The 26,716-nt window shown below is 42.0% G+C and overlaps 1 protein-coding gene across 2 annotated transcripts in view; it reads left to right on the top strand.

Annotated features, from left to right (window-relative positions):
* Positions 1-24,884, top strand: part of RFTN1 (raftlin, lipid raft linker 1) — a 99,546-nt gene extending 74,662 nt beyond the window's left edge. For both annotated transcript variants that reach the window (XM_063325145.1, XM_063325146.1), the window contains exons 7-10: positions 6,536-6,651; positions 17,435-17,538; positions 19,010-19,091; positions 22,462-24,884. In XM_063325145.1, the coding sequence (XP_063181215.1) occupies positions 6,536-6,651; positions 17,435-17,538; positions 19,010-19,091; positions 22,462-22,893 (734 nt within the window). In that variant the 3' untranslated portion in view covers positions 22,894-24,884. The remainder of the gene's footprint in view (positions 1-6,535; positions 6,652-17,434; positions 17,539-19,009; positions 19,092-22,461) is intronic.
* Positions 24,885-26,716: the final 1,832 nt, after the last annotated feature.

The following is a 26,716-nucleotide window of genomic DNA, read 5'->3' as shown; positions in this document are numbered from 1 at the left end:
AATTCTTTCTTTTTGCTTATTGTACCAGATAATTATAAACAGAAATATAATGCAATTTCAAATTACAATATGTAAACCACGCAGAGTTACACCATACATTCAGATTTTGCTAGTAAGTTAGAAACAGCAGCTTCCTTGGCCCTTGAATGTTCACAGATGTTGACAAATAACAGTTGCTTAAATTTGGAGTTCAGTTACTTGCTGATGTTTTTCATCTAACTCATGTCATTGCTAATTGTGCCTGTAGTCCTGGGTGTAAACTGGTCCTGCTTAGTGATCTGAAGTGATCATGGGACTTCACCCTTGCCCTCTTCTAGTGAGAAGTGGAGACTGTAGCAGCAAGCTGCAGATTAATACCACTGCAAATGGAAAGGATGTAACAGTGGGATCTCTTTCTTCCCTATAACAGCAAGTCTCCGATCAGCACTGTGAGAACGTGAGAGTGAGGAGGGAGGAAGAGTCAAAGCTAAGGTTATGTTTTGATGCCTTAACAGAGTAATCACAAGCCTGCTCATCTTTAGTCATTTTGAACTGCAGGTCTTTAAATGTCTGGCATCCTTGTATTTGTTTTACCATTCTGTCTGTGAATTTCCTGCCTTTCGAACTTAGAAAAAGCCAGGCAACCAACCAGAAAACATTGACAGTACTTAAAGACAAAGACAATGAAATAAAAATGTGAGTTGCTTGGAAGAGGGACACAGGCATTTTTTAGAGGGTCAGATTGATGGTCTCTGTTATATTTGCACTGCCTCTGACAGAGATGAACCAGTGATGCGTTTGGCCAATTATAGTCACCTTATTCACTGAAGTGGCTGGGATTTTTATCATCCATATGGAATTATTTTTATCTGTGTGTACTGAAGGTGAAAAGATTCAAGAGGAGGGAGGAATACAAATATGAAGCAAAGGCCAACATTCAGGTCACATGCCACATAAAGCCACAGATAGGTAATTTTCCTCATTGAGAGTAACAACAGCCTAAAGGTTAATTTCCTAGATAAGGGGGATTTGTAGTTCAAAGACAAAAAGGGGAAAATTTTTGCCCACTAGGAAAGCTGTCATGGTAAAGTAAGAAATCTTTTCCCATGTACTTCTTGTAAATCAGAAGCAAGAACATCAAAATAGCTTTTTTTGTCAACCGAGCTACATCAAATATTTATACAACCCAGTGAAAATAGCTTTTTGTGCACAGTAGGATACCTTAATAAAAAATTCAGTGGTAATGGAAGATTTTCAGAGGAAGGACAGTGATTGTAACCTTCATGTTCAGACCCTTTTCTTTAAGAAAGAGGTAAGTTATGTCAGTTAAAGAGTAGAGATTGGGAAGTGATACCACAAACAGCGAAGTCAAAATGGTTTGCTTTATTGGCATTCCATACTGCCCTATTGCAAATGAACTAATGTTTGAAATTAGTAAAGACTTTTTTAATGTAGGCTAAGTTCCAGGAACTAAGCCTTGTTAAACAAGAGATTACCAAGACACAAGAGAATACAAGAGAATACAACTGCATCAGAATCAGGAAATACCTTGCATGAGAAACAGTGGAAACTGGAAAGACCAACTCGCTTCTGAAGCTTTAGGTGGCTGATCTTTGTAGATAGGTTAGGAAAGATTCAGCTGAATAAATGTGGGCATCTGCCCTGCAAGTATCTGCATATAAGTTGTCACCCAAAAGTGCTGTTATAGTCAATGGAGATCTAGGCCTAGACCAATATAGTCAGTAGGATTTGTGTTGTGATCTACCTCATCCTACATCAGGTATCTAAAAGAGAGAGAGAGATTGGAGTGGGTGATTTAGTGACAACAGACTTAGATAAGACAGATATTCAGTGCCTCCTTTGCCTTAGTATTCACTGACACAGTCTTCCAAGCCTCAAGCTTAGGGGCAAGGTTCAAGGAGAGATGCAGGACTAGGAGCAGTGGATGAAGATCAAGACAGGGATTACTTGAGTTCCTGAGACCAAATGGTCTGCATCCAAGGGTGCTGGGAGACCTGGCTGATGTTGTAACATGGCCACTCTTACTCACCTTTGAAAGGTCATGGAGATCAGGGAAGGTTTCCAACACTTAAGAAAGGCAAAGGTTGCATCCATCTTTAAACAAAGGCCAAAAGCACAATCCAGGGACCTAGAGGGTGGTCAGCCTCACTTCATTCCTGAGTAAATCACTGAGTCCTCTTGGAACACATTTCTGGAGACATGAAGGAGAAGAGAGTGACTAGGAACAGTCAGTGTAGATTTAACAAGAGTAAATTATACTTGATGAAACTGATTATCTTCTCTGATGAAATCACTGTATTTGTGAATGAAGGGAAAGCAGTAGGTATCATTTGAAGTGAATTCATCAAGGAAGTTTGACGTTGGCTTTTTGGATCCAAGTTAGGACCCTGCAGCCTAGATGGGAGGACAGCTATGGTAAAAAACTGGGCAGGCTGGAAGAAAGTGCCAGCAGGAGCTTTTTGAAATTCCATGAGGACAAATGTCCTGCCTCTGGGAAGGGAGGGGCCTTTTCGCTAGTCCAGGCTGGGGACTGCCTGGCTGGGCAGCAGGTCCATTGAAAAGGACCTGGGGGATGTTAGTAGACAGCAAACTGAATATGAAGCAGCAGTATGCCCTGGCAGTAGAGCAGGCAACAGTGTATCAGGCTGCAAGAAGAATATAGCCAGTAGATAAAAGACAGCGATTATCCTCCTTTTCTTGGTGCTCATTAGATTGTGTCTGGACCACATACTGTGTGCAGTTTTGGGCCCTCCCCTAAAAGGGGAAAGGAAGATGTTGACAAACTGGAGCTAGTTTAGCAGAGGGCCAACAAGATAGTCAGTGGCTGGAGCATTTGTCTGGTGAGGAAAGACTGAAGGACCTGGGGTAGTTCAGCCTGGAGAAGGGACAGCTTTGAGGGACCTAACAGTACCTGTCAGTGCCTATGAGGAGAGACTATCAAGAAGAAGGATCCAGGCTCTTGACTGAGGTGTATGGTAGGAGGAGAAAAATTGTGCATAAATTGAAATGAGAGAGAGAGGTCCTGGTTGGACATAATGAAAACCTTTTTGTTCATGAAAACAGGCACGCTGAAAGAGGCTGCCCAGGAAGTTGTACAGGCTCCATCCTTGGAGATTTTCAAGATGCAACTAGGTAAAGCCCTGAGCAATCTATTCTGCACTTGTATTGAACCTGCTTTGAGCAGAAGATTGAACTGGAGACCTGAGGTCCCCATTCACCTGAATGATTCTGTGAAACTGGGTCCTGAATGAAATAATGCTTATTTCTCTCCATCAATTGTAAAGAGAGCCTTCGATGACTGATTCAGCTGTAGACCTCTATATCATAAATATCTAATGTTAGATTATATAAATCTCACCTAGGGGGCCAGCTCTGGAACATGTGACTGTAGGCTTAAGTTGCTGCAGAACTCTAGAGCATCTGTGTGATAAAGGTATTGCAAGTAGACTCAATGCATCTGTGCATCTCCTTGCCCTTCCACACCTCTATGCGAGAGTTTCCCTGAAATTCCTGCTGAACCTGACACCATAGCATGGGTTATTTTCTCCAGAACATTATCCAGTTAGCTCTCTTTCTGCTGCTTTCTCCTTTCCCCCAATTATTCTCAGCATCTGAAATGCTTCACATGCAAAGGAATTAATGATCCTATTATTCTTTCCTTTACCTCCTGCTTTCATCTGGAAGAGTAGAAGATGACCTGTAAAAGGGAAGATGTACGGCCAAGGTGTGAGAATTGGCAGGCATGCATTTATGGCATGAAAGTTTAAATGTTGTGGTAGGACAGGTAGGGAGGAGATTTGGTTATGGTTAAAGGGGGAAAATCTTAGTGTCATTAACCAGTTTCTCTTATAGAGTTTTTCACCAGCATCACTCTGTTGAGCAGACACCAGTATGCAGCAGCTCTCTCCCCTTTATTGTTTTTCCCCTTACAGTTTTCTCATTTTCTATAGGTTTCTTTCCTGGCCAAAAAGGTGATGGATCTTAGGATTGACTGGATGTCGTATTCAACCGTAATTGTTGTACATTCAACAGGGAAGTCCTGTTCAAGTTTGTCTGCTGCCCGTAGGGTCTCATGAGCTCAGCTATTAGTTTCTAAAACATTACATATGTGCCATAATGTTCACATATGTGGAAGCTGTGAACTGCACGAGTGGAATGCACAGCGGAGTGAAACATAAAGGATGATTTACAAGGGAGTGTAAACACACACATGCTGATTGTGTTTTGATCGCTTATTAATTAGCTGGCAAATGCGTGGGGTGAGCTCAAGCTGCAGTTGTGCCAACAGTGCGATACTGGGTTTCATTAAAAGATTTCACGATACAGGAGCAGTACACCAAGGCTGTATAGAGCTTCGTGGCAAGACCTGGGTGTCTGTGTCTAGTAGGGATCCATGGGGTTTCTGATTTCAGCCTTAGGTGCTGTCCTGTCATCCCTGCTTTGGAAAATTAAAGGGTTATTTGTACATTATGCATTCTAGAATAGATTTGGGTATGGGTGTGGGTGTTGTAATGTGGTACATTATACAGAAGTTGAGTTGGTTCCCCCTTTGAAGTGTGGGGTCTAACAGAGTGCCATTTCTGAATGAAATAAGATAATTATCTCTTGTACCCATTTGTTCTCACTATGTTTTCTGATCTGCAACGCAGCTACTTAGTGATCTGGCCTGTTATTTCACAAGTATCTGTTCTCTTCACTCAGATGAAAAATTCATGTAGATGACAGGAGTTTGCTTTGTAGTCCAGTTCGTCCTCCTTGGAGCGATGTGTAATACTGGCTTGCTGTAGTGGTGAGGAGTCTTCATCCCTCTTTATTCTAAATGGACTTACAGGGAACTTGTCTGGGGAGACAGTCAGCTTGAAAGTACACAGTATATTTTTCTAAAATTTCTTTGAGTCTCCCAACAGAATCCCTAGCAGAGTCTCTAGTAACTGGTTTACAACTTTTTTCCTTCACAACCGAGCAAAAAAAAATCATCCTGTTGTAGTTTAGCCATGAGTATTTGCATCTGCTCACGTACAACTTGGTATCTTGAAATTGCAGCAAGAGAGAGTAGTGGACCGTGCAAATAGAAGCAAAGGGATGCGCAAAATGCTTGACACCTGCAGCAACAGTCTTGCTATGTTGTGTTTGTAGACATAAGCCTTCAAATGTAGGAGTCTGGTTTGTTGTGGGCTTTGCCTGCAACAAATTTATTATTTCCAGATAATAAATTGAATTTAGATCATATAATGACACTGGAAGATGTTGACTGAGATTGTGTCTGCAAGAGGTAAGAAGCCTCTTAATCCTCTTCACTGTCTCCTTTGTGAAAATTGGTTCTGAGTTTGATACATGTTTTCCCTTGGAGGCAGCGATGCCTTCCCACTGCCATTTCTTGACCTCATAACATCCACTAGGGAAAGCAGGAGGACCTGATGAGGCAGCTAACCAGACTTATCTAGAAGACTCTCCTGTCAGTTCAGGAATCTGTTGGTTTGGCCTCTGTGGTTGCATTTCAAAAACATATATCATACCGGTGCAAGGAACATAGTTTTCCTAAAAATGTAAAGAAACTATCATGCACAATACAGCACTTAGGGAGGAGATGAGCAAGGACTTTATAACCGTTCATACAGGGTAAATGTATTGTTTAAACTAGAAAGGTTGAAAAACACGCTTTGTGACAATGAGAGGAGTTTTCTGTGTTCATAAAGAGTACAGTACTGCTTATTTACAGTTTTTCTAAATCTAATTCTATTGCTTCATCATTTAGCTTATTTTAGCAAAGAAAGGTAAGTAATTTTTCCAGTTATTCTCATTCTTTTCTGTCATGAAGCTGACAAAACTTGAGTTCTTGGGTATGGGAGTGATTGCCGATTATACAGCTAAGTTGAAGGAGGAAGTGTTGCTCAAGTAACTTTAATAGTATGTGTTGTCTGAAAAAAGGCTGAATGTGCTGGGAATGCAAATGAGAATAAAGAGTCACTAAACCAGATGGTCAAAATGCCTTCATAAATTGATTAAATGGTTATGAATGTATCTTTTCTTTCACACCATTCAGATATGCCAGATCATCCTTAGTCCATGTAGATCACTGTAACTGCAAAGGCTGATGCATATGTAGGGTTCTGACTTGTGTGAATGAATGGGTATAGTCATTAATATCAGTGTACCTTCAAAAGCCCTCGAAAAGGTGTCATATTACATGGCCTTTAGCCCCCAAAGTGTAGGCATAACTTTAGGTAGGCGAGCAATACTGCTGAACTGAGGACTGAATTAATTTTGCCTGCTCAAAATGGGAGAGCTGTGGTTTTTGAGGACAAACTCTGAAATAACAGAGTGGATAGTGAGGTCTGCTATTTGAGAGTAGGATTGCTCTTAAAAACTGCTAGAGATATTAGTCTCATTCATTTAATAGAGCTGGACTATCAGAGAAAGGTCTATGCACGTTTTATTGAAATCCTTGGAAGAATTTGTTATTAATAAATTCAAATGCCTCACTACACGTGGGGTGCATTCCATAAAGCTCACAGATCACCCTGTGTTTTCATAGATTCTTTACACGGCACAATGGATGGAGTATTTCTCTTTGAAGATGTTCCTGTGGAAGACAGTAAAACCACACAGAGCTACGATGCAATTGTTGTAGAGCAGTGGACCGTCCTGAAGGTATGAGCGCAGTTTTCCTTCTTTGATTTTTTTTTTTTTTTGGTAAATCGAAACACTTGGAGACTGCGAGGCAGACTCTTATGTACTGATCTGTGGTTCAACAGTACCAGAAGGGCAACTGAGGTAAAAGGATGCAATGTAACGGTAACCCATTTAACCACACTCTAGGTTTGTACAGTGCACTTTTGATTTTTGTCATCTCCACGCTTTATTGGAGAGGGGTAGGAAATGTGAGTGATGGTGAGCAATGAAACTCAGGGCTGTCTGTCCCAAATTACAGATGTCTGCTGGATTAACTGTACAGGGGATCTCCACTGGTTGTCAGGGCGACATGATGACACAAGTCACTGTAGCATTGCAGTTCTGAAGAAGGCATCCCTCTAGGTAGGCTTAGCTGCAGTAGGAATGCACAGATAACTGCATTCGCTTCTGTCTGACCTCCTTCATATGCTGAGAGCGCTGTATATCCTGGATGGGTCCCTATAAACAAACCATGTGTGTCACAGATTGGCTTTTTGCTGATCCAAGTGCACACTCAGATCAGGAGAAACACCATTTAGATCAGGTCAGTACTGATCTTCCACAGCAAATTTGATAGATAAGTAGTTGAAAAGCTGGCCTTAAAATTCTCTGTGACTTGAAGCAAAAAGGTCATGGGGGAAAAGAAGATATTGTTGTGTAACTCCTAGAAGCTTTTTTTTTTGTTTTATTTGATTACTCTAGTCTGCCAGAAATAGATGTTATACATCTATAAAGGCAGTGCCTGACCTTTTTGCTTGGAATATATTGTAAGTGGTGTAAAAGCCTAAGACAAGCATGGCACACACATGCCAAAAGGATGGATTAAGGGAAAATGAGACAGATGCTAGACTAAATGTGTAAAATTCCAGGAGACTAGGGTTAAGAGCTTGGTTATTAGATAATGACTTTGTAGTGTAGCAAGAAATTGACATATAATGATGGCTAGAAACTTCTTGAAGCACAGTGTAGCGCATTAATGGCAGCTTTTCTTGTGCCAGTGTGCATCTGAACAAATGATTCCTGTATTACATTTAATGTTATTCCAGTTATTACGGACTTGACTGGAAGTTCTTGTTCATTTTTAGCGTCAAATTGCGGTGTTGTCACTCAGGAGCAAGGGTTTGGGATAATGACAGATGGTTCCATGAGTGCATTAGGTCAGTGCTGATCAAGAAGGCAAATGTTAAGAAGCTTTAATGTTAACCATACGCAAAAAACTGTTAGGAAAAGAATAGAGGGTGGAACGGCAAGCGTATACGACTACATACTCCTGTATAAGCCGTGGTTTGGCAGCACCTTGTTTCAGAAGGTTACGTTAGCATGGTAAATGTTCAGAGAAGAGCAGCGAGGAAGATCAGTGATACAGGCAGCTTCCATATTGGGAAGACTTTACATGGTGTGTTCTTTCAGCCTGGAAAAGAGTTGTAGGGAATGGAATAGGTAGAGGTCTCCTAAATCATGTGAGGCATGTAAACGGGATTGACTGTTTGCTGTCTCTTCCAGTATAAGAACTAAGGGTTGTCAAATGGCACTAGTAGGGGCTAGGTGCAAAACAAACCAAAAGGAAATAATTCAGGTAATATTTTGTGTAGCAGGCAGCGGATCTGTAGAACTCCTTTCTGGAGAATGCTCAAGAAAGGGTTCAAGAAGTTTAGATGGCTTCAGGTGGAAGCAATGTTGTTTTTTCCTCTACCTTATCTATCTCTGTTTATACAAGCATTTTAATTTGGATCAGGAGTGCGTTTTTTAACTGAACCCCCTGATCCTCCCTACTTAATATACCTCAGCTCACATCACAGAATGGTCTCATACTGCACAAACTGGATTCCAGGCATGCTGAGAGAAAGTACACAAAACATTTGAGGCAGGTATCCTACATGCTTGCCCCAATATATGTTACTCTTCCTTAGCTGTCACTTATAGCCATGTTGAGGACAGCTTTCTGGGTTAAATGGATTCTTGGTCAGAATGAGTTTGGCTCTTGGACAACCAGTGAAAGGTTCTCTGTCTCAGTAGGATATTGCAACAAAGTTATCCATAATGCCCGCTGTGCACCTCTTAGTTTCCTCTATGTGGACACAAGAAAGTTTTTCTCAAGCTACATGACAAGCACAGCATCTGATAATGGAGATCCTGTGATGGCAGTGTGGTGAACAAAATGCTAGTATCTTCTAGAAGGGCCTCTTGAAGCGTTAGGGCCCTGGTAGGTGGAGTATCATTTGTCTTCAATTCTAGCAATCCCATGCCGGAGACACAGCTGGTGAACAGATTAAGGAACCAACTTCCCAATGCCATCTGGTGTGTCAGGAGATGCTGTAGCGCTGCACCCATGTCTGTGTGAGGGCTAATGTGGAGAATCGCCTGTTCCAAACATAAGATTTGGTATGTGCAATTTCAGAAACTGACTGATAGCATATACACAGCTCGCCATTATGATCAGATTATTCTCTGCTGCAGTCTGAAACTTGGATACTGTATGTTCCCTGACAGTTTTGCTCTTCTGAGATCAAGTGCCCTTCTTTTTGGGGACATTATGAACATGTTACCAACCTGCAAGTGGAAGCATATGGAGAAGAAAAAGCCTACTGAAGGAAGAGGTTGAGGCATTGGGGAACTCTTGCAAAGGTCTTACCCGTTTACAGGAAAAACAGGAAAAACAGAGCTGACCGCCTGTGTTTTCTTCTCCTAACATTTAAATAACTGCCTGGGTGTTTGATGCTTCATGCTTTCTGAGACGTAGTAGGCAGAGATAGGCAAAGTCATCAAAAGAATGAAAGAAAGACTGGAAGCTGGGGGATCTGCAGGTACATGCCCAGTGCCGTACCCAGAAGACCAAGCTGCCTCTCTATTAAACCCTATCAGAATTCACCTTTGTTTACCATAAACATGGAATAATGCAGTGGCAGAGGAAGGGACTGTAAAACAGGGGATGCAGAGGGAAGGAGATAACGTTCAGTAGTGACAGAAGATGTCCAAAAGCCAGTAAAGACTTTGTTTCTGTTATGAGTACTTCAAAGTATAATTATCACAGAGATAATTATGGAGCAGTGGAATGACTCATTAATGTAGACTTTCTTTTTCTTTTTGATATAGGTTCAGCTCTGATCTAGAGTAACCTTTTCCATTTGTCATTTTTGTTTGTACCAAGGTAGTGGAAGAACTGATGGGCAGCATGACGTAAATGTGTATAATGGATCCTTATTTTAAATTTGTATCAGATTTGATTATCTGGATGAGCTATGGGCTTGTTCAGATGTGGTCTGAACTGAATGTAAATTTATTGTGCTGTAGCCCAATTAAATAGAAGAAACAAACAAAAGAATCCCAGCCACAACGAAAGAAAGCTGTTTTAAAAAGGAAGACATGTAGCATGTATTGGTGCCCTTAGTAATGAAAAGATAACCTTTCTAAATGAAAAGGTAAAGTTTTGCTGTTTAACCATAAAGGCAAAAAAGAGGGGTTGGCACACCTCTCAGCAGAGAAAGTGCTGCCTTTTTAATTGCTAAGGCTAATAGAGAAAACAAGCTGAACAGTGTGATGCACTCAGTATGTGTGTAAAATGTCAGTTTGTAGAGGATGTAAAGCTCGCAGCTGTCACAGTATGTGGTCCCGCCAAGCAGCAGACAGGATGTAATAGCTCTGAGTAATTTAACTCTTTCTTCTCGAAGTAGAGCTGTGGCATCCTCTGCAAATGACCACAGGACTCCTAATGACAAAATGCTGCTCTCATCCTTATCACTTTAACTCTAAAAATGTCAGCCCATATTATTTCCACCGCAGCCTCTGAGATCTAGCACTAAAACTTGTTTGATGGTTTTAATTCTGCTTGCGTAGGCAAATGTGGGTAGACAGCTCTGATTAATCAGACCCTGTATGATTTTCCTCTCCCCAACTCTAATCTGTCACCTTCTCTTCCCCATTACCCAAGACAAAATAGCTAATACTGTCTTTAAAATTGAGTGCTGTAACATCTATTTTAGATTTCTGCATTGTTCTGCTTCTGAAACCTTGTTCATTTTGAAAATATTGTCCTTAATTTACAGGTATTTTCTCATTGAAAATCTTCAGCTGGTGATTCATCACTTTTTTTATTTTCTGCTATGCCATATATCTTTGGTGTACTGACATGAATTAAAGTCTCAAATACATCATGGTGTTGCCATTTCCCTGGCAGAATTGAATGGGGTCAGTGTCTGCTGTAGACATGGTAAACCTTTCAAAGTACAACATATCAGAAGATTTAAAAAATGATCTCTGCTGAGCCTAGGTTGCAAGTTGCCTTAATGTAAGCCTTGAAACAAATTCCCTGGAAACGAGGATTTGATTTGTCTGTAAATCTGATTTAGGTCATATGTCAGTTAAGCTACGTTCTGCTGTCTCTAGCCAGGGGAGAAAGGCATGACCCGGTCAGCAAAGGAGCTGATGGCAATGGGCATGAAATGCAGTTCTGTGAGTGACCCTCTTTACCATCCAGAAGACATATGTGTTGTCTGGGCATAATATTTCAGCATTTTGCCTCTTGTTGCTTTTTAAGAAAAGCTGAAAAAACCCCCCACTTTCAGGAGCCTCTTCAACAGATTTTTATAGGGTTTTTTTTCTTTTTTTTAATGTAAGATATGAAAGCGGCATATATACATATTTGTCTGCTGAACTCAGTAGACATGTGCTCTGTGTGGGATTAAAATGCGCAAACTAATCTTTCTTTGGTGTTCTTGATAAATTTAGTAATAAAATCTAGCAGTACACACTTGGAACTTTCCTGATACTTTCCTGTGGTGCTGGCAGTATTGAAAGTCTAACAAAGCGAACACTTCTTCCACGTCAGTAAAGGGCACTTGCACTAAGCAGGCAGAAAAGCACATGATTTACAACAGTCTGAATTAAAAAAAAAATAAAAAAATTGCTTCCTATCTGTCACGTTTTGCTTAGGTTTGTGACAGCATCAAAGACAAGTAGTTCTCTGTTCACTTGTAAAATCTTTCAGGAAAAAGTAAGCATACCAGATCTGAACTTTCCACATAAGAACAAGCTGAGAAAAAGTATTTCAGTCCTCTTTTCCACTTCCTAAAAAACCACGCGGGGCACAAGCCATGCTTCTTTTCCCCAGCAGGTCACCTGTAGCCAGACAGTAGTGCCCTGGTGAATGTGCCTCTTTGACCCTACGCTGCTCCCAGGCAGGTTTGGGAGGGCCCTCAGCATTTTGAGGGGCACGGGAAGCAGGTGCTTGGAACCCCCTAAATCACACACGCAGCCCACGCGTAAGGGCAGGGCAGTGCCAATGTTTGCTCTCCTGCTGCCTGAACCCGCTGGCAGCAGAGGGTCTGTGGTGCTTCAGCTGCGTTTCTCGCGTGGAAATAGGTTATAATTTCCATAATGGTGGAGTGGTGCATTTGCAAGAGCCAGATTTTGTTTGAGAATAAATTATGGCCAAAGGAAATTAGGTTGGGGAAGCTGCGTGGAGATGAACAGGCAGTGTGTGGTAAGGCACCCTGGAGTGTACAAGTTCTCAGGTAGTGTTTTTCTGTGCTGGGTTTTTTTCCCCCAAACCGTTGATGGACAAACAGAAAAATCAGCGCTTACCTTAAGGTAAAATGCCAGAGTTATTTAAGAAAATGTACCGATGTACCGATCACATTTATTTCTTGAGCTCCATGGCCAATTATGTGGAGTTGTCCTATCACATGTACGTTGCCTATGCAATAGTAAGTTTAACTCATTTCATATGATGCTTCCATGCTTCCTTTGTGGAGAGCCCTCCATGTCAGCACATTCACCTTGGGGAGCTTTTGCTACCTATCCAGTGCTTCTATAAGTGAAAAATTGTGTTTCTGTGCGATATGCTTCTGTGTTACAGGTGCAGGCAATATCAGGAGCACTCAAACGTTCTTGTTAGTTTATACATATGCTAGAAAGTAGGATTTGCATCCACGGAAGTCACCCAGAGAAGTGGGCTTTGTGGGCACAGGAGGGTTTTTTGGTTGTTTTTTTATTTTACCCTGTATGTAGAGAGAGATGTGAATGCTACTCAGCAGCCTATGTGTGGATTGAAATTGTGACTGGATACATCTTGAAAAACTGTCCTAACAGGATGCTATCCCATATAGTGTTACAGCCTTATTATAGTCTCGAAAATATTTCACAGTGCATTAATTCACGTATCTTAAGTAATCATAAATAACTCTAAATTACATATGCCCAGAATATGAGCAATATGGGCATAAGAGCAAAAAGCCTGCCTGTGGGTTTGTTTATTACTTTTTTTTCTGTTAACTTTTCACCAAGGTCCCAGTTTGGCAGCTAGTTCGTTGGTCAGTGACCCATCTGCTGCCAAAAGCCACTGGTGGTTTCTAAGGTTGCAGGAGCCATCCCACACCCCTCTGCTCCACAGCTAACGGTCCATAGCAAGTGTCTGCTGGCAAGGTCCTGTGGTGTGTTACGCATGGAAATTCAGGAGCAGCTTAATAGTAGAGGAGCATAGTCCCAAGTTTTATTGCGGAAACACTTCTAAAACTTCTCTTTTGCTTCCAATAAGTGTTTTTAATGGATAGATAATGTTATACTATTGGCAGAAATTACCTTTTGGAAGACGCCTGAAAAGGGAAAAAGGCAAATGATGCACAAATTTAGAGCCTGGATTTAGTCTCCGTGTCAGCTGTGTTACTGCAGACATAAAACATTTGCAGCACGCTTTTACGGGGTCATTCTCAGGCAGGCCATATATTCAATTTTTCTCATTTTATTTTCCCTCTTTTCCACTAAGGCGCAAGTCCTGCTTTTGCACCTTCCTCATCCTCCCATCAGTGCCCTAGGCGAAAGCTCTGGCTTTGGCAGTAGTGGGGACCAGTAACCAGCCCTGGCTGGGGGTGTGCGTTGCCACTCTCGCGGGCTTTTCCCTCTATTTTTTTGTAAGGAGCTGGGTTTGAACACACTGCCCCTTTTCCCCCACAAACAGTAGGTTACACTTTTAAAGCGACTCATGTTTTTTTCCTTCCCATCCTCTTTGCCATCTGTCTGTAGATCTTAGTACGCAGTCTGTTAGGATTTGCTGATAAAGGTTTTATTAAGGTTTATTTAATGGGATTTTCAATCTTCCACTCTTCAATCCACGTTGGAAAAAAATATTAAATAGTGACAGTCCGTAGATGCCTTGTAACTAAATCACGTCCACTTAGCCCAGGAAAGAATGATTTCTAAAGAACTTCTTTCTGTCTCACAAGAGCTTAGTAGTCGTCTTGTTTATTGTCTTGCTGTGGTTAAAATTGCCTCAGTAGGGGGGGAAAAGAAAAGAAAAATTGTTAATGCAGTTGTTTGTGTAGCTTGCCCTAGATATTATCGTTATCATTTTTTAATCTTTTTTTTTTTCTAATGAGCAGAAGCAACTGTGAAAGGAGAAAATGCTGAAAACAAACAGTACAACTATAAATAAAATGAATTCTTTTCATGTGATGCAAGTGAAGGGAAAAACCTAGCTCGATATGCTCTGGCTTCTTGACACTCAAGGTGTGATCAGAGATTACTTATCATCCACAGGAGAGTGGGAAGCAAGTTAATTAAAATTTTCCACCCTTTCACTGAATGAAATGTCTCACAGTTTGAGACGCATTATTTGAACGCTTCTTTTTCGGTAGAGCTCTGGCACGTACTTTCTGCTTCTGCTGGGGTTCAAATCCAATATTTGCTAGCTAGAAAGAGCCATTGTAATTTCGTCTTATGAAACTGTATGTTTGAAATTTTATTTCCATTGTCTCAAACAATAGTAGATAAAATAATTTTAATTATTGTGTTAAATATAAAATGAATACAAGATGACTCTTTTCCTCTGCACCCGTCCCCCAGTGTATTGTTTATTGAGAAGCATTTTTGGTTTGGAAGGCATTTAATGTGACACCAATTAAAGGTCTGTGTAACCCTGACTCCTGCTGGCACACAAATTCCAGTCGTGGGATAGGATTACAACCAGTGATTCAGGAGGGGGAGGATGAAGTAATTTCTTGTGGTCTTAAAGAAAGCTTCAATTACCTGTATTTGCAAGTAAGGAGCTTGAAGCCCGTATGAATTACACCTGTTTATTCAGGAGTGACTTCTTTCTCTTGTCTATCATCTTCAAATGCAGGCAATTATTAGGAGCAGTTTATTCCCCCAGGGGCCCGGGGAAGAGGTGCGGTGCCTGACTCCAGTGAAGCGTCGTGCAGAGTCGGAGAGAGCTTGTTAAAGAGCATGCGGAGCTGGGAGGAGGTGTGCACCTCGGCATAATGCACACGCTTCCTTCCTCCCAACAGCCTAACACTCAGGTTGCGGTGTCAGGTACCAGCACATATGAAAAATAAGAGGTCAGCTTTTTGTAACAGTTGTACAGCACTCTTTCAACAGAGTTTTTTACATTTCCAGATTTTTATATTTTTTTTTTAATTCTCTAAGCCTAATTGACTTTAATCTTAAATTTATTTTCCAGTAACTTTACACTTTTGAATGTGCTTACCTGCTCTTTTCCTTTCTGCACCCCTGGGGTTGTGAAATACAACATGTTCTGCTGCAGATGATGCTTAATCCTGACAAGTCAGACAGGTCCAAAGCCAGCCTTGTCTCGCCGCTCGGAGCCTGCAGGGACAGTGGGCTGTGGCAGCAGTGACAGCGCGTCCCTGAAACAACTGGGCTTCTGCAGCAGACAAATGAGCTCTGCGTGGTATTGATGTCCTTCCTCATTGCTGTAATCTTCCTCTGATTTTTGACGTTTGTTGCACATCCTGATGCAAGGAGAAGGTTCTCCTGGCTAATCGACAACCTTAGGCAATGAATTCAAAACAGAAATCCTCTTTGCAACATAAGATGTTGCTTGGGGCACAAACAAGGTCTGCTGTGCCAGTCTTTCCTGACCTGCTAGTCTGCCACCCTCTAAATGAGTGAGCCCCTTCTGGTTTTTCCTCCATAAATGCTGTTTGTTGGAGGGAATGTTTTGGTCAGGTCTTTTTGTGTGTTCGCCCAGGCGCCTCACGGCAGGCTTGCGATGGTGGATGCTCCGACCTTCCTCATAATGCTCATGTTGCATACTTTCGTCTTTATTTTTGGGAGGCGTTGTTGACCAGTCTCATAAATCTCAGTGTGTTATTAATGTGTTTTCTGGAGACACTAGCTCTTAAAGGCATCTAGATGTGTCATAATGTTTGCATTACCCTTGGACACTCTATTTGAAAAACTGGAAAGACGGTGGAAATATCCGTCTTAGGGAGGGAGATGGGAGTCTGAGGAGGGTGAATCTACCACGATCGCAACTGTAGGATAAATTCTGATCACTTCAGAGGACGTGAGTCAAAGGCCACTGGTATTGCTCCCCTCTCGCAGGGCACCTCTTTCCTCTGCTGGAGTAAGCAGTTCTGGTCTGTACATGGGGATGTTGTAAAGTAGCAGTCGCTCTGTAATCCCTGAAAGCCTCTGTACAGAAATCAGAAGTAACGTGCGTAGAGTGTTCTCTTCCATACGCTTTCTGGAGTAGAGTGTTTAAACATTCTCCTTTTTAAGCAGGAGGGGTACAGCTTCTTCAGCTATTTGCATTTGTAGTCATGATCAGGTTTTTAATAGGTACAGTCAGGCAGTCATTCAGTTATGAAGATATCAAGTGACCTAAATTACATTCGTTTGAAGAAAGGAATAGCTCAGACTGGAATTCACTAAAATACCTTGAAATAACTACAGCAGGATTTGGATTAGTTCTGATCAAATGACTATTTTATTACTGTGGAATAAATGGATTTTTTGGAGCTGCAAAACTATTGTGCCTTACCCAGTGTTGAGAATTGGCAGTTAAAACTCGTGCGTGCACATGAAACCAGTGCAAGTGCCTGAGCTTTTTGGCAAATGTAATTGTTATTCTGATGGAATGTAGTCATATTTGTAGAGACTAGTAGTTACCATTTGCTTGCATTGTGTTTATTAAAATTAAAAACCAGTAAATGTCCTCTTGCATCTATTTGTTAAAATTACTGGCAGTCTTGGCAATTAGACACCGCACTGGAGCAGTCTGTGTTGAAACCACCAGTGGTTCTTCCTGTGCGAATTACAGGGTCTGCCATTTAGTAGAAAGAGAATTAGCAAGGCTCTGCTGGGTAGATCTGCTGCTGCAGCCACACTTCTGCACTGAAAAGCAACACTCTTGGTCTCACCCACAGATTTTATCATTCCAAACAACAAGGAAGCGATGCGTATTTGTGGGTGATAAAAGGAATAGACCTGTACTTATATTTTTGTTGTTGTTGTTGGCTATTTTGCTTTTGATCCATCCATCCAACGCACCGGTATGTCACTGTACAGATCTTCAGGATTTACCGTAGCCTAGACAAGAGCAGAATCCAAGCAAAGCAATGTTGTAGTTTTTTAACTACTTAAATATCTTTTTGCTCCGGAGGAGATAATTGATAAAATACAATGAATTTGTCCTGCTCAGATCTGGAATCATCTAAAGCTAGATGGATGACTCAGGCAGTGTAAAAACAAGATCACAGATGTTTACCATTTTAAACAAACTAATTTAACAGTTTGTAACATACGGGTGATTGGTCCTGCGTCTCATGTTTTCGAACGTTTTCCTTCCTGCCTAGCTGAACATAAAAAATGACCCACTTCAGTACAAAAAAAAAAACCAAAACCTTTCTCCCTCCCAGAAAACCCACACACTTATTTTTATTTGGATTTGTTTTTTTTTTTGTGTGTGTCATACTGAATGTCACACTCCAAGTGATGATGCTAACTGTTGGTTTTTCTTTCCTAGGGAGTTGAAGTGCAGACAGATTACGTTCCGCTGCTGAATTCCCTTGCCATGTATGGCTGGCAGCTGACGTGCGTGCTTCCAACTCCGATTGTGAAAACAAACAGGTATGGAGAGGGGATGGGCACTGCCTTTTGGCCAGGGAAGTTGCTGTATGAGCACCACAGTCCGTACTGGCAGTTCTCTGGGGAGTCAGCATGGATTTCCTTGCGTGCAACGCGGTAGCTGCCCTTGCAAAACCCTGCTGCAGCTGTTCTCTGGCTTTTCTGAGCATCACAAGCGACGTGGGGCAGGAAGCACGTGTCTGGCGGGCAAAATGCTGCAAGGCGGCAGCGTGGTTTCTGCATGAATTTTCGGGGTATTGTCATACTGCAAGGTGGCAGTGTGGTTTCTGCATGAACCTTCTGGGTATTGTCTCTGCCCCTCTGTAAACCCCTTGATTGTGAAATTCCTGCTCTGAATCTCACAGTAACTCATCTTAGAGCAACAACAAAACCTGTGATAACATTTGGAGTGAGGTGCTGCCTCTCTGAAGAAAAGTAATTTTATTCTTAATTGATGTTTGTCTAATGCTGCTGGTATACACTGTCTAGCTGAGCAGAACCATGTGAGATTGGCGTATCATTACTTTAGTAGCCTTGTTCGCATATGTAATCATTCTGTGGTCTACTTTGCTATTATTAAAAGTCAGAGGTTTTTAAATATAAATGCAAGTCATTTAAAAATATTCTTCATAACTGTGGTGAAAAATAATCATCCCACTTGTCAATTGTGAAGATGGCGCATCGTGGATTTTCGCTGGTCAGGAATAGATTTATATATACACCAATATAATCAGTCATGATTTTTTATCTTAAAAGAGTAAAAATACGCCTGGTTCTTTATGAGATGTAGATGAAGACTACTCCTACACATAAAAGCCTAAAAAGTAAAGGCCATCTGTGCTGGGGGAAAAATGGTATTTAAGTTTTCATATATGTTTAAATATAGGAATGAATGGAAAAATCATAATTATGATTTGTAAGCCCTGTCTGTTAAAAGTAAATATGGTTTTCTTTCTCTTCTGGCTTCCTGTATCCCATTTATAACCTCAGTAACACAGGTCAGGCAGCGCAGAAGGGCACCCACCCAGTCTGACCGTTGGTGGCACTTGGTTGTGCCTCCTGCTGTGCCACAGACCTGTAGGGAACACCCAGCCCCATTCCGGATCGGGGCTCCAGTGGGGAGAGAGGGAGCACTCCTGTCTCTCTGAGACGCTGCTACACACAGGCACCGGGGCGCTTGGAATTCTTGCTTTTTGTTCCAAACAATTTATTCTGTGTTTACGCACTAACGCTAAAACATTTAGCGAAAGTATGTCACAGGATGACAGGCTCTATCAGGCTGAGCAGTTGCTCTTTTTTCCCCAAAAAAATACCAGGCTGCTCAAAGACACTGGGGACAGGCAATGTTTAGGGCATTCTTCATTTTATTCTTCTTTGACCTGCAGAAATAAATGACTGAGATGGATTTTTGCTTTGAATGATGCTGGATGTGAATTTAATTCATTCTCAGGAGTGTGCATTTGTTTCTTTTCAGGGAGGGGAATTTATCTACAAAGCAAATTGTATTTCTTCAGAGACCTTCTTTGCCCCAGAAAGCAAAGAAGAGAGAATCAAAGGTAAATAATCTTGAGTTCCTGGTTTCTTTGGTTTTCACTGGAGGTATTTTAATATTGTACTTGATTTCCCGTAGAAGTAAAAATGGCCTACTCAGCGTTTCTGTGCTACGGTAGCAAGACACAAGGAATGAAGCTGTTCAAATGAGAGAAACAAAAAATGCTCAAATGATGTGAAAGCTCTTGTATTTCATTCTCTGTTGAACTCATGGCAGCAGAAGAGATGTAGATTTCGCTTTACAGCTGGGCCATAAACCTCCATACGTGACCTAAAATTCTCTGCCCGTGTTCACTGTCTGAAAGGTGGAACCAATACTATTTTCTCTCACCCATTGCCTGTCTTTTCTATTTAAATTGCTCTCTCTTTCTTGCTGCGTGTTTTGATAGAGCCTAGCACCGTGCAGGCCGGATCTTGGCTGGTGTTTGTCTGTTGTGTGGATGTTAATGAATTCTGCTAGAATTTAACCAAAAAAAGCCCCCTGAATCCAGCTAAATTATCCAAGAATGTAGCTGACAGTTAATGATGTACGTGTATGGATACACATATGTATTCCCATTTCCATTTTCAAATGTGTAGCTGTGGGAACCCCTGCCCAAACCTGTCACGCTGTACAGCTGAGAGGGAAATACCAGGACTGGTTTCAATTGGAAACTGGGAAAGTGCTGACCTTCCTACAGTATTTGAATTTGCCTTGCCCTTTCAGTAGGCAAGGGATGAGAAAATCCAGGTGACGTATGGAGCGGATCTCTGAAACCACGTGATGAAGAGGTTGCTAATTAATACAGGCTCGTTTTTAGTCTAGCTCCGTGCACTTACGTGAGTGCTGGCTCGCCAGTTGTCACCTGAAGGAGTGGTGCGCTTGAGGCCCGGCAGAAGCTGAGCTAGAGTAGGAGATCAGAAATGCTAAGCGGAGCTGAGCACTAGGAGCATTTTACCCAACATTTTGGATAATTCAGATAGTTTTCATCTCCGAACCCCTCATTGTTTTCGAGCCAGATTCTCTGAAGGTCATCTTTTAGATACAGCAGAGACCAGGAGAGTGAACTGACTGAAGTAGGAGAGAACTGCTGGGAGCACGACTGTGGTTTAGGATTTACCCTCCCTCATTAGTGAAGCTGGAGCCCAGAGTTTTCTGTGAATGTGTTACAAAGCCCATCTTTCTCATTTTTTCCTCTTTGTTTTCAGGCGATTAAAGGGATCTTAGGATGAGGGTTGGAGTGCCTGTATTTATTTGGTCATCCTTTTCCTACCACTGTGTGTGGTTTTAATGGAAAGGGTGGGAACCTGTAAGCAATTGTATGACTTCAAATAGAGAAACCAGTGTGATAACTGATTTCTTGTATTATAATAACAAATGCATACCATTTGGATGACTCAAAACTTTGTTTAAATTTTTTCATTTGGGGATATAAAAACTTATTTAACAATGTCTGGTTGACAAAACAAAGGATTTAGTCGTTGGTAGTATTAAATATACAGACGTATTTGAGGGCAGAGATTACTACAGCACATTTTCATACCAAAGGTCAAGGAAAAATGGGGTACGTTGATTATAGTTATATAAAGAAATGTAAGACCAGTTCAACGTCTGTAAGTGGTTGTTGTGAGTCACTTCAAAGATGCCAAACCCAGCGTTTGATTAAGTTGCTGAATATTCTACACATACATCACAGGCTCTTGGGGTTTTTCTAACCTGTGATATAGCATGTCTAAAACGTTTATAGAGAAGCCCTCGGAGGAGAGAAATAGGTTGATAAGAATAAAAGGACATTGCGGCGTTGGAAAGTGATCCCTCCTTTCTTCCAACCAGCTGCTCTTCAGTTTAGCCAGAGGAACAGAAAAGGAAACATGCAAGGATGCATGTTTATTTTTCGTATTCACTTACTTTTCTCTTCAGTAAGAGAAACTTATTTTTCTCTTCAGTAAGACAGGAGCGCTTTTACTAGTGCAGTGTTCAGTCAGTGATGAGGTAACTGTGTTTGTTCGCTTTCTACAAAAGTGATGCTTCTTTCAGCAGAAATTGGCTGTATCCATTTTTGTGAAATACGATATAAATACCTGACTAAGTATACGTACATCTGCCCATAAAACACAGATTCTCTTACAGTTTGATATTTATCACATTTATCACCCTGTCACCTGTCAGGTGTCTCTGAATTTTAAACAGTTGAGCTCTAGAACTGAGATGTTATCTTTCCTCTTTCTCCAAATGGTAATGATATTTAAATGAAACATAGCTTCCTCCAAGTAAAACCAAGAAGAATTTTGTGAAAGCCAGGTTTTTTTTTTCTTTTCTTTTTACATTAAATCCTGGCTAGGAGAAGGAAAGAGCATTGCTCCATCTTTGAAATCTAATAAACTTAGTAGGTTTTGAATGTCTTTTTGATTAAGGAATAACTAGATCAAAAATTTATGAACACGAGTCCTTCTTTTGACCAACTTTGGCACAGACCTGGTTGTGCTGGAAAAAATAGCTTTTGGACCACAGCTGAATTTGCTGAATGTCCTGATGAGATTATTTCTGCCATCGAAACATCACCTCCCCACCCGTCCCTGAGTTTCCATCAGCGTGGACGCTGCTGACGAAATGGCTGTGCACATTGACATGTACTTAGCAAACTTGGGTAGGGTGGCTCAGCAGGGGCTCGGAACATGGGCTGGCTTCCCTTGGGAAGGTCCGTTTGTTTTTTGACAAATGAAGCAGGTATATTAGTGGCATATTTTTTTGTCAGCCTTTATATATGTTATACCTGTCAAGTCAGTATTTCAAGGTAGTGGTAGTTCCCTTTTTTTTTTTTTTAAATAGTAGTTAAAGCCGTGCTTCTGAAATGGCAGCTGTGGTAAGTCTTGCAGCGAGTGCTGCAAAAGGCAGCTTCACGCTTTCTCATCAAAAACCCTTCATACAAATGGTTCGGAGTATTTTACTGTTTGGATATAGTTTTGGGTGTAGCGTTAGTTCTGCTGCTAACCTGCTGAAAACCATTGGAATAACGCCGTAGGATTGCTTCCTCCCTCTGCCCTCGTGCAGCTTTGCATAGTGTTGCTTTGCAGACAGCGCAGGCTGGCTGCCAGGGAGCTGCAGACCTCGAGGGTGACACAGCCTGTGGAGAGGAACCCACCGGGCACCTGCAACAGCAGCAGCAGCAGAATGCGTCACGTTCTCTTTTCTGTGCGTAACAGATATATACATGTAGGCAGAAATAATCTTAAACCGTCTGATTTCGTCGTGCAGTTTTTTAAAATCTTAGGTCTGTTTGGTCAAGCTAGTCTTTGAATTAAAAATAAACAATACAACAATTTGTGCTCAGGAAAGCAAATGCCCACGTGAGATTGGCTCCAGTGGCCTTTAACATTTGGATCTCTTACTTGTAGTTTCACTGGAGGTTCTCTAAAGATGACACGCACAACAAACAAACGAAGAAATCCATGAAGGCCAAATTAAGTACTAAGGAGAAGCAAATGGCAGAGGAGAAGCAGGAGTTTGAAGTCACGGAGAACACAAGAAACTTAGAAGCACAGATCTCAACAGCAACAAAGCCTGATCCCGAACAGCAGCTGGATGATGTCATAGACTTGGGAGATGAGGTAGCAGGGACCGACGACAGAGGTACCCATCACGATAGGGCATCGGAAGAAACGTGTCCTGCCGATACTGATGACAATGACGCGCAGGTCAGCCTCAGCCAGAGCACATCTGGCTGCTGTGCGGATCCGGGAACAGAGGCGGGAGACTGCGCTCCGGTACCGGACGGCTGTGATGGCAGCGATGGGGCAGGGCAGGACACGGGCTGCTCCGGTGAATAAGAGCCGCGCTTCACCAGTCCTGTGAGTTGCTGATACTTTGCCAAGACAAAAGAACAGATTTTGCTAATTGCCATCGGTAACTCCATTGCTCAATTCAGCATTTCTTTGGCATTGTACTTCCTTTGCTCCTTAGCACATCGATATCTTGGTATTTTAAGTAACTGCAGGGCCCGGGCTTTTTAAACCATGGAAATTAATTACAAAATTCCATTTTATCCACTTTACAGAGTGGGAAATGCCCTACACTATCTCCTAGAGCTACACTTTAAATTAAAAACTAGGGACAGAAAACATACTCGGGTGTTACTGTGACCGACCTCAGCAAACTAGGTTTTTATCTAGGTCAGGGCAAACGTTCCACTTGGTCAGATTTTGCTCTGTAATACTTTCTTGTCCACGTATCTTTGCTGGAGAAGTTATTGTGCCATATGTTACTTTGTCCTTAAGCTTGTAGTGTCATGAAATTGGTATTTGGGCTTAAAACAGGCTGAAATTGGAAAGCTTAGGTAAGATGGCTGTTATCGGTATTTATCTCCTATAGCATACTTACTGCTGATACTCTGAAGTTTATTAACTCTTGCAGATCTTTAAGCAATAAGGAAATTATGTACCTATTTTAGGCACACAGGGTAAACAAACCCCATGGTAAATTTGCGTGAGGCAGACAATTCCGATATAAAACGCAATTTCCTATCCGTTCACGTTTCTGTTCTCTTTGCCAATCAGCAGTTCATCAGTAGTTGTGGGGGCTGCAGAAGACAGGAAAACAGGAAACAAAAAAGCAGATAAAATGTACTTCTTTCAGTGGCTCTTCAACTAAAATTGCAATTAGATGGTACCTCCTGACTCTTCCAGGTGATTTCGCAGCACTTCCTCGCTGGTATGAAATACGTGTTGGGAAGGAACTGAAATTGTACACAGGGGTCAGTGGCCAACACATGTCACTAAATCACCTTACAAAACGCAAATACCTTAATAGAGGGGTTTTTTTTTAATACAAGGAACCATATTTTGGGACTGATACCTAACAGAATTCTGTAAAATTACCAGCATTTTTATGTTTGGAGCTACATTAAAATATTTACAAGTGAATGTACATGTGTAATATAGCTTCTGTGCCAATGCTCTCCAAGTACTTCAGTATTCTTAAACATGTAGGAAGTAGTTTCTCTCTTCTTAACCACCTTCATCCCTATGTAGAAGTGGTCAAGTAATCTGGGAACAAGGTGAGAAATACATTCTGAATTCCCCTGCTTTTTGTTTGTCTAAAGCGAGAACTCTGCAAGCGTTTTGCTGTTTGTTCCCTTGACTGATCTCTTTCTGATAATTTTCCTTAGTCTTCAAATCAAAATGTTGTACAAAAAACTATGTTCTGTGTCAAATGTGCACCTAGAGTGGCTCAAAAGCATCTTCCATGCCTAAAAATTAGACAGTTGGCAGAACATTGCAGAGAAGGGAAAAAAGTGAGAGCACTTTGAATATTCATCTAATTGGGACAACGGCACTCAAGTTTAAACCATTCGATTTCACACACACAAAGCACGGTGGTATTTTTTCATTGCTTAAAGAGTTTTTATTTTGAATTCAGTGGTTTAACTGCAGGACTGTAACTAATTTCGGTTTCTGAGGGTATTGTTCAATTATTTCATTCTGTTTCTTGAGATTAAACTGAAGTTCCGATAGCCTCAAAAAAAGGTTCAGTTGTTCTACTTAAATATAAGGTCTTCATTCTGTACAGTTTTAAGTACCTGTTTGCAAATTTTATTAGCATAAGATCCTTCTACTGATGGTTTCTATTTCAAGGACTAGCTTTGTATTAATCTTGTTTAAAAATATACTGTATTTAATGAACATTTTACTAGTAGAAAGTGTTGCGGTAGAAAGAACCGTCCCAGTACTTTTGAATATAAAGCATTTATTGAATTGCAGCTTGACCTTGTTTAACTGGATCCCAACTGCTTAAAAAACTAAAGAGAAATAAAGGTCACGAGGAGATTTCTTATTTGTGGTACTTGCACAACTGCCAACAGTTTGTCCCCAACAGGAGGAACTTGAGATCTCTCAGTAGTGATGAAGGGAAGCTCCTCACCACGAATTAGCAGGAGTTACCAGGGCTGGAGAACTGGCTACTTGGTGTTCTGTCACCAGTCTGACGGAGCACATGAGGCTCTATGAGGAAGTGGCACTTATTTAAGTGAAAACTTGATGTAAACTTTTGTTCCTGTAAACGCGGGAGCGGCTTAGGGTTGGGAAGATTCGAGAACTTCCATGTTTTTTTCAGTTTAAAAAGGGCAAATGGTTTTGGTTTTATAGTCACGTAATCAATTCCAATTTGTGACTTTGAATTACTCTGAATTAGTTCAGCTGTCTGGAGTTTGACCTGGACGGGCTGGAGAGTTGGGCGGGGAGAAACCTTATGAAATTCAACCAGGGCAAGTGTAGGGTGCTGCACCTGGGGAGGAATAACCCCATGCACCAGTACAGGTTGGGGGCTGACCTGCCGGAGAGCAGCTCTGTGGAAAGACACCTGGGAGTCCTAGTGGACGACAGGATGACCGTGAGCCAGCAATGTGCCCTCGTGGCCAAGAAGGCCAATGGCATCCTGGGGTGCATCAAGAAGAGTGTGGCCAGCAGGTTGAGGGAGGTCATCCTCCCCCTCTACTCTGCCCTGGTGAGGCCGCACCTGGAGTACTGTGCCCAGTTCTGGGCTCCCCGGTTCAAGAGGGACAGGGAACTGCTGGAAAGGGTGCAGCAAAGGGCTGCCGAGATGATTAGGGGACGGGAACACCTCTCTTATGAAGAAAGGCTGAGGGATTTGGGTCTTTTCAGTCTGGAAAAAAGGTGACTGAGGGGGAATTTATGAACACTTACAAATACTTAAAGGGTGGGTGTCGGGAGGATGGGGCCAGGCTCTTTTCAGTGGTGCCCAGGGACAGGACAAGAGGTAACGGGCACAAACTTGAACATAGGAAGTTCCACCTAAACATGAGGAGGAACTTCTTTACTTTGCGGGTGGCAGAGCACTGGAACAGGCTGCCCGGACAGGTGGTGGAGTCTGTGTCTCTGGAGACATTCAAAACCCGCCTGGACGCGCTCCTCTGCAACCTGCTCTGGGTGACCCTGCTCTGGCAGGGGGGTTGGACTAGATGATCTCCAGAGGTCCCTTCCAACCCCTACCATTCTGTGATACCGTGTGTGTGCTTTCACCATGCCTCTGTCTCAAGTAAAGTGAGAGAGCTGAAATCACCTGGTGGAGGGATGATACAGATGTGATGAGGGCTGAGGAAGGCAGGCTTGGGGTACGGCAGCAAGGCTCCACAGCTGTTACCTGCCTTTTACCTCAGCTGCCTTTGCCATTTTTGGGCTTGAAAAAGCCAGACCACCAGAGTGGCCAAGGAAGTGAAAGCAGGCGGTCATCATCTTATTTGAAGCCTGAATGGAGAAGAGAAAGGGCTAGGCCAGAGCTGAACCTCCTGTATCTGAAAACCTGACCTATGTGGAGAAACACACCAACAGTGGAGAGACTCACCATAGGTGGGAGAAGCTGAAATGGGAGTTTGGCCGCAGAGGTAGGGCAGGACTCCATACTGACTTCTCCCCCGGAGAAGCCACAGTTACTCTGAGCTCCATAGCAGGGTTTGTCACCCCCAGCGGATGGTGGAGAGAGAAGCCAGGCCCTTTCCTTTCCCACTGAGAGAGACGCCAACCTATTTTTCCCCTAAACTGGGCAGAATCTCCCAGTAAGGATGCAAACTAATCTTACCATGCCTCTCTTGTAAGGGAAGGAGACACCAGTGAGTATTGCCGGCATGCCTAGGGAATG

The sequence above is a fragment of the Chroicocephalus ridibundus genome, chromosome 2, assembly GCF_963924245.1.
Source record: "Chroicocephalus ridibundus chromosome 2, bChrRid1.1, whole genome shotgun sequence".
NCBI classification, from domain to species: domain Eukaryota; kingdom Metazoa; phylum Chordata; class Aves; order Charadriiformes; family Laridae; genus Chroicocephalus; species Chroicocephalus ridibundus.
This window is presented reverse-complemented; position numbering and strand designations above follow the sequence as displayed.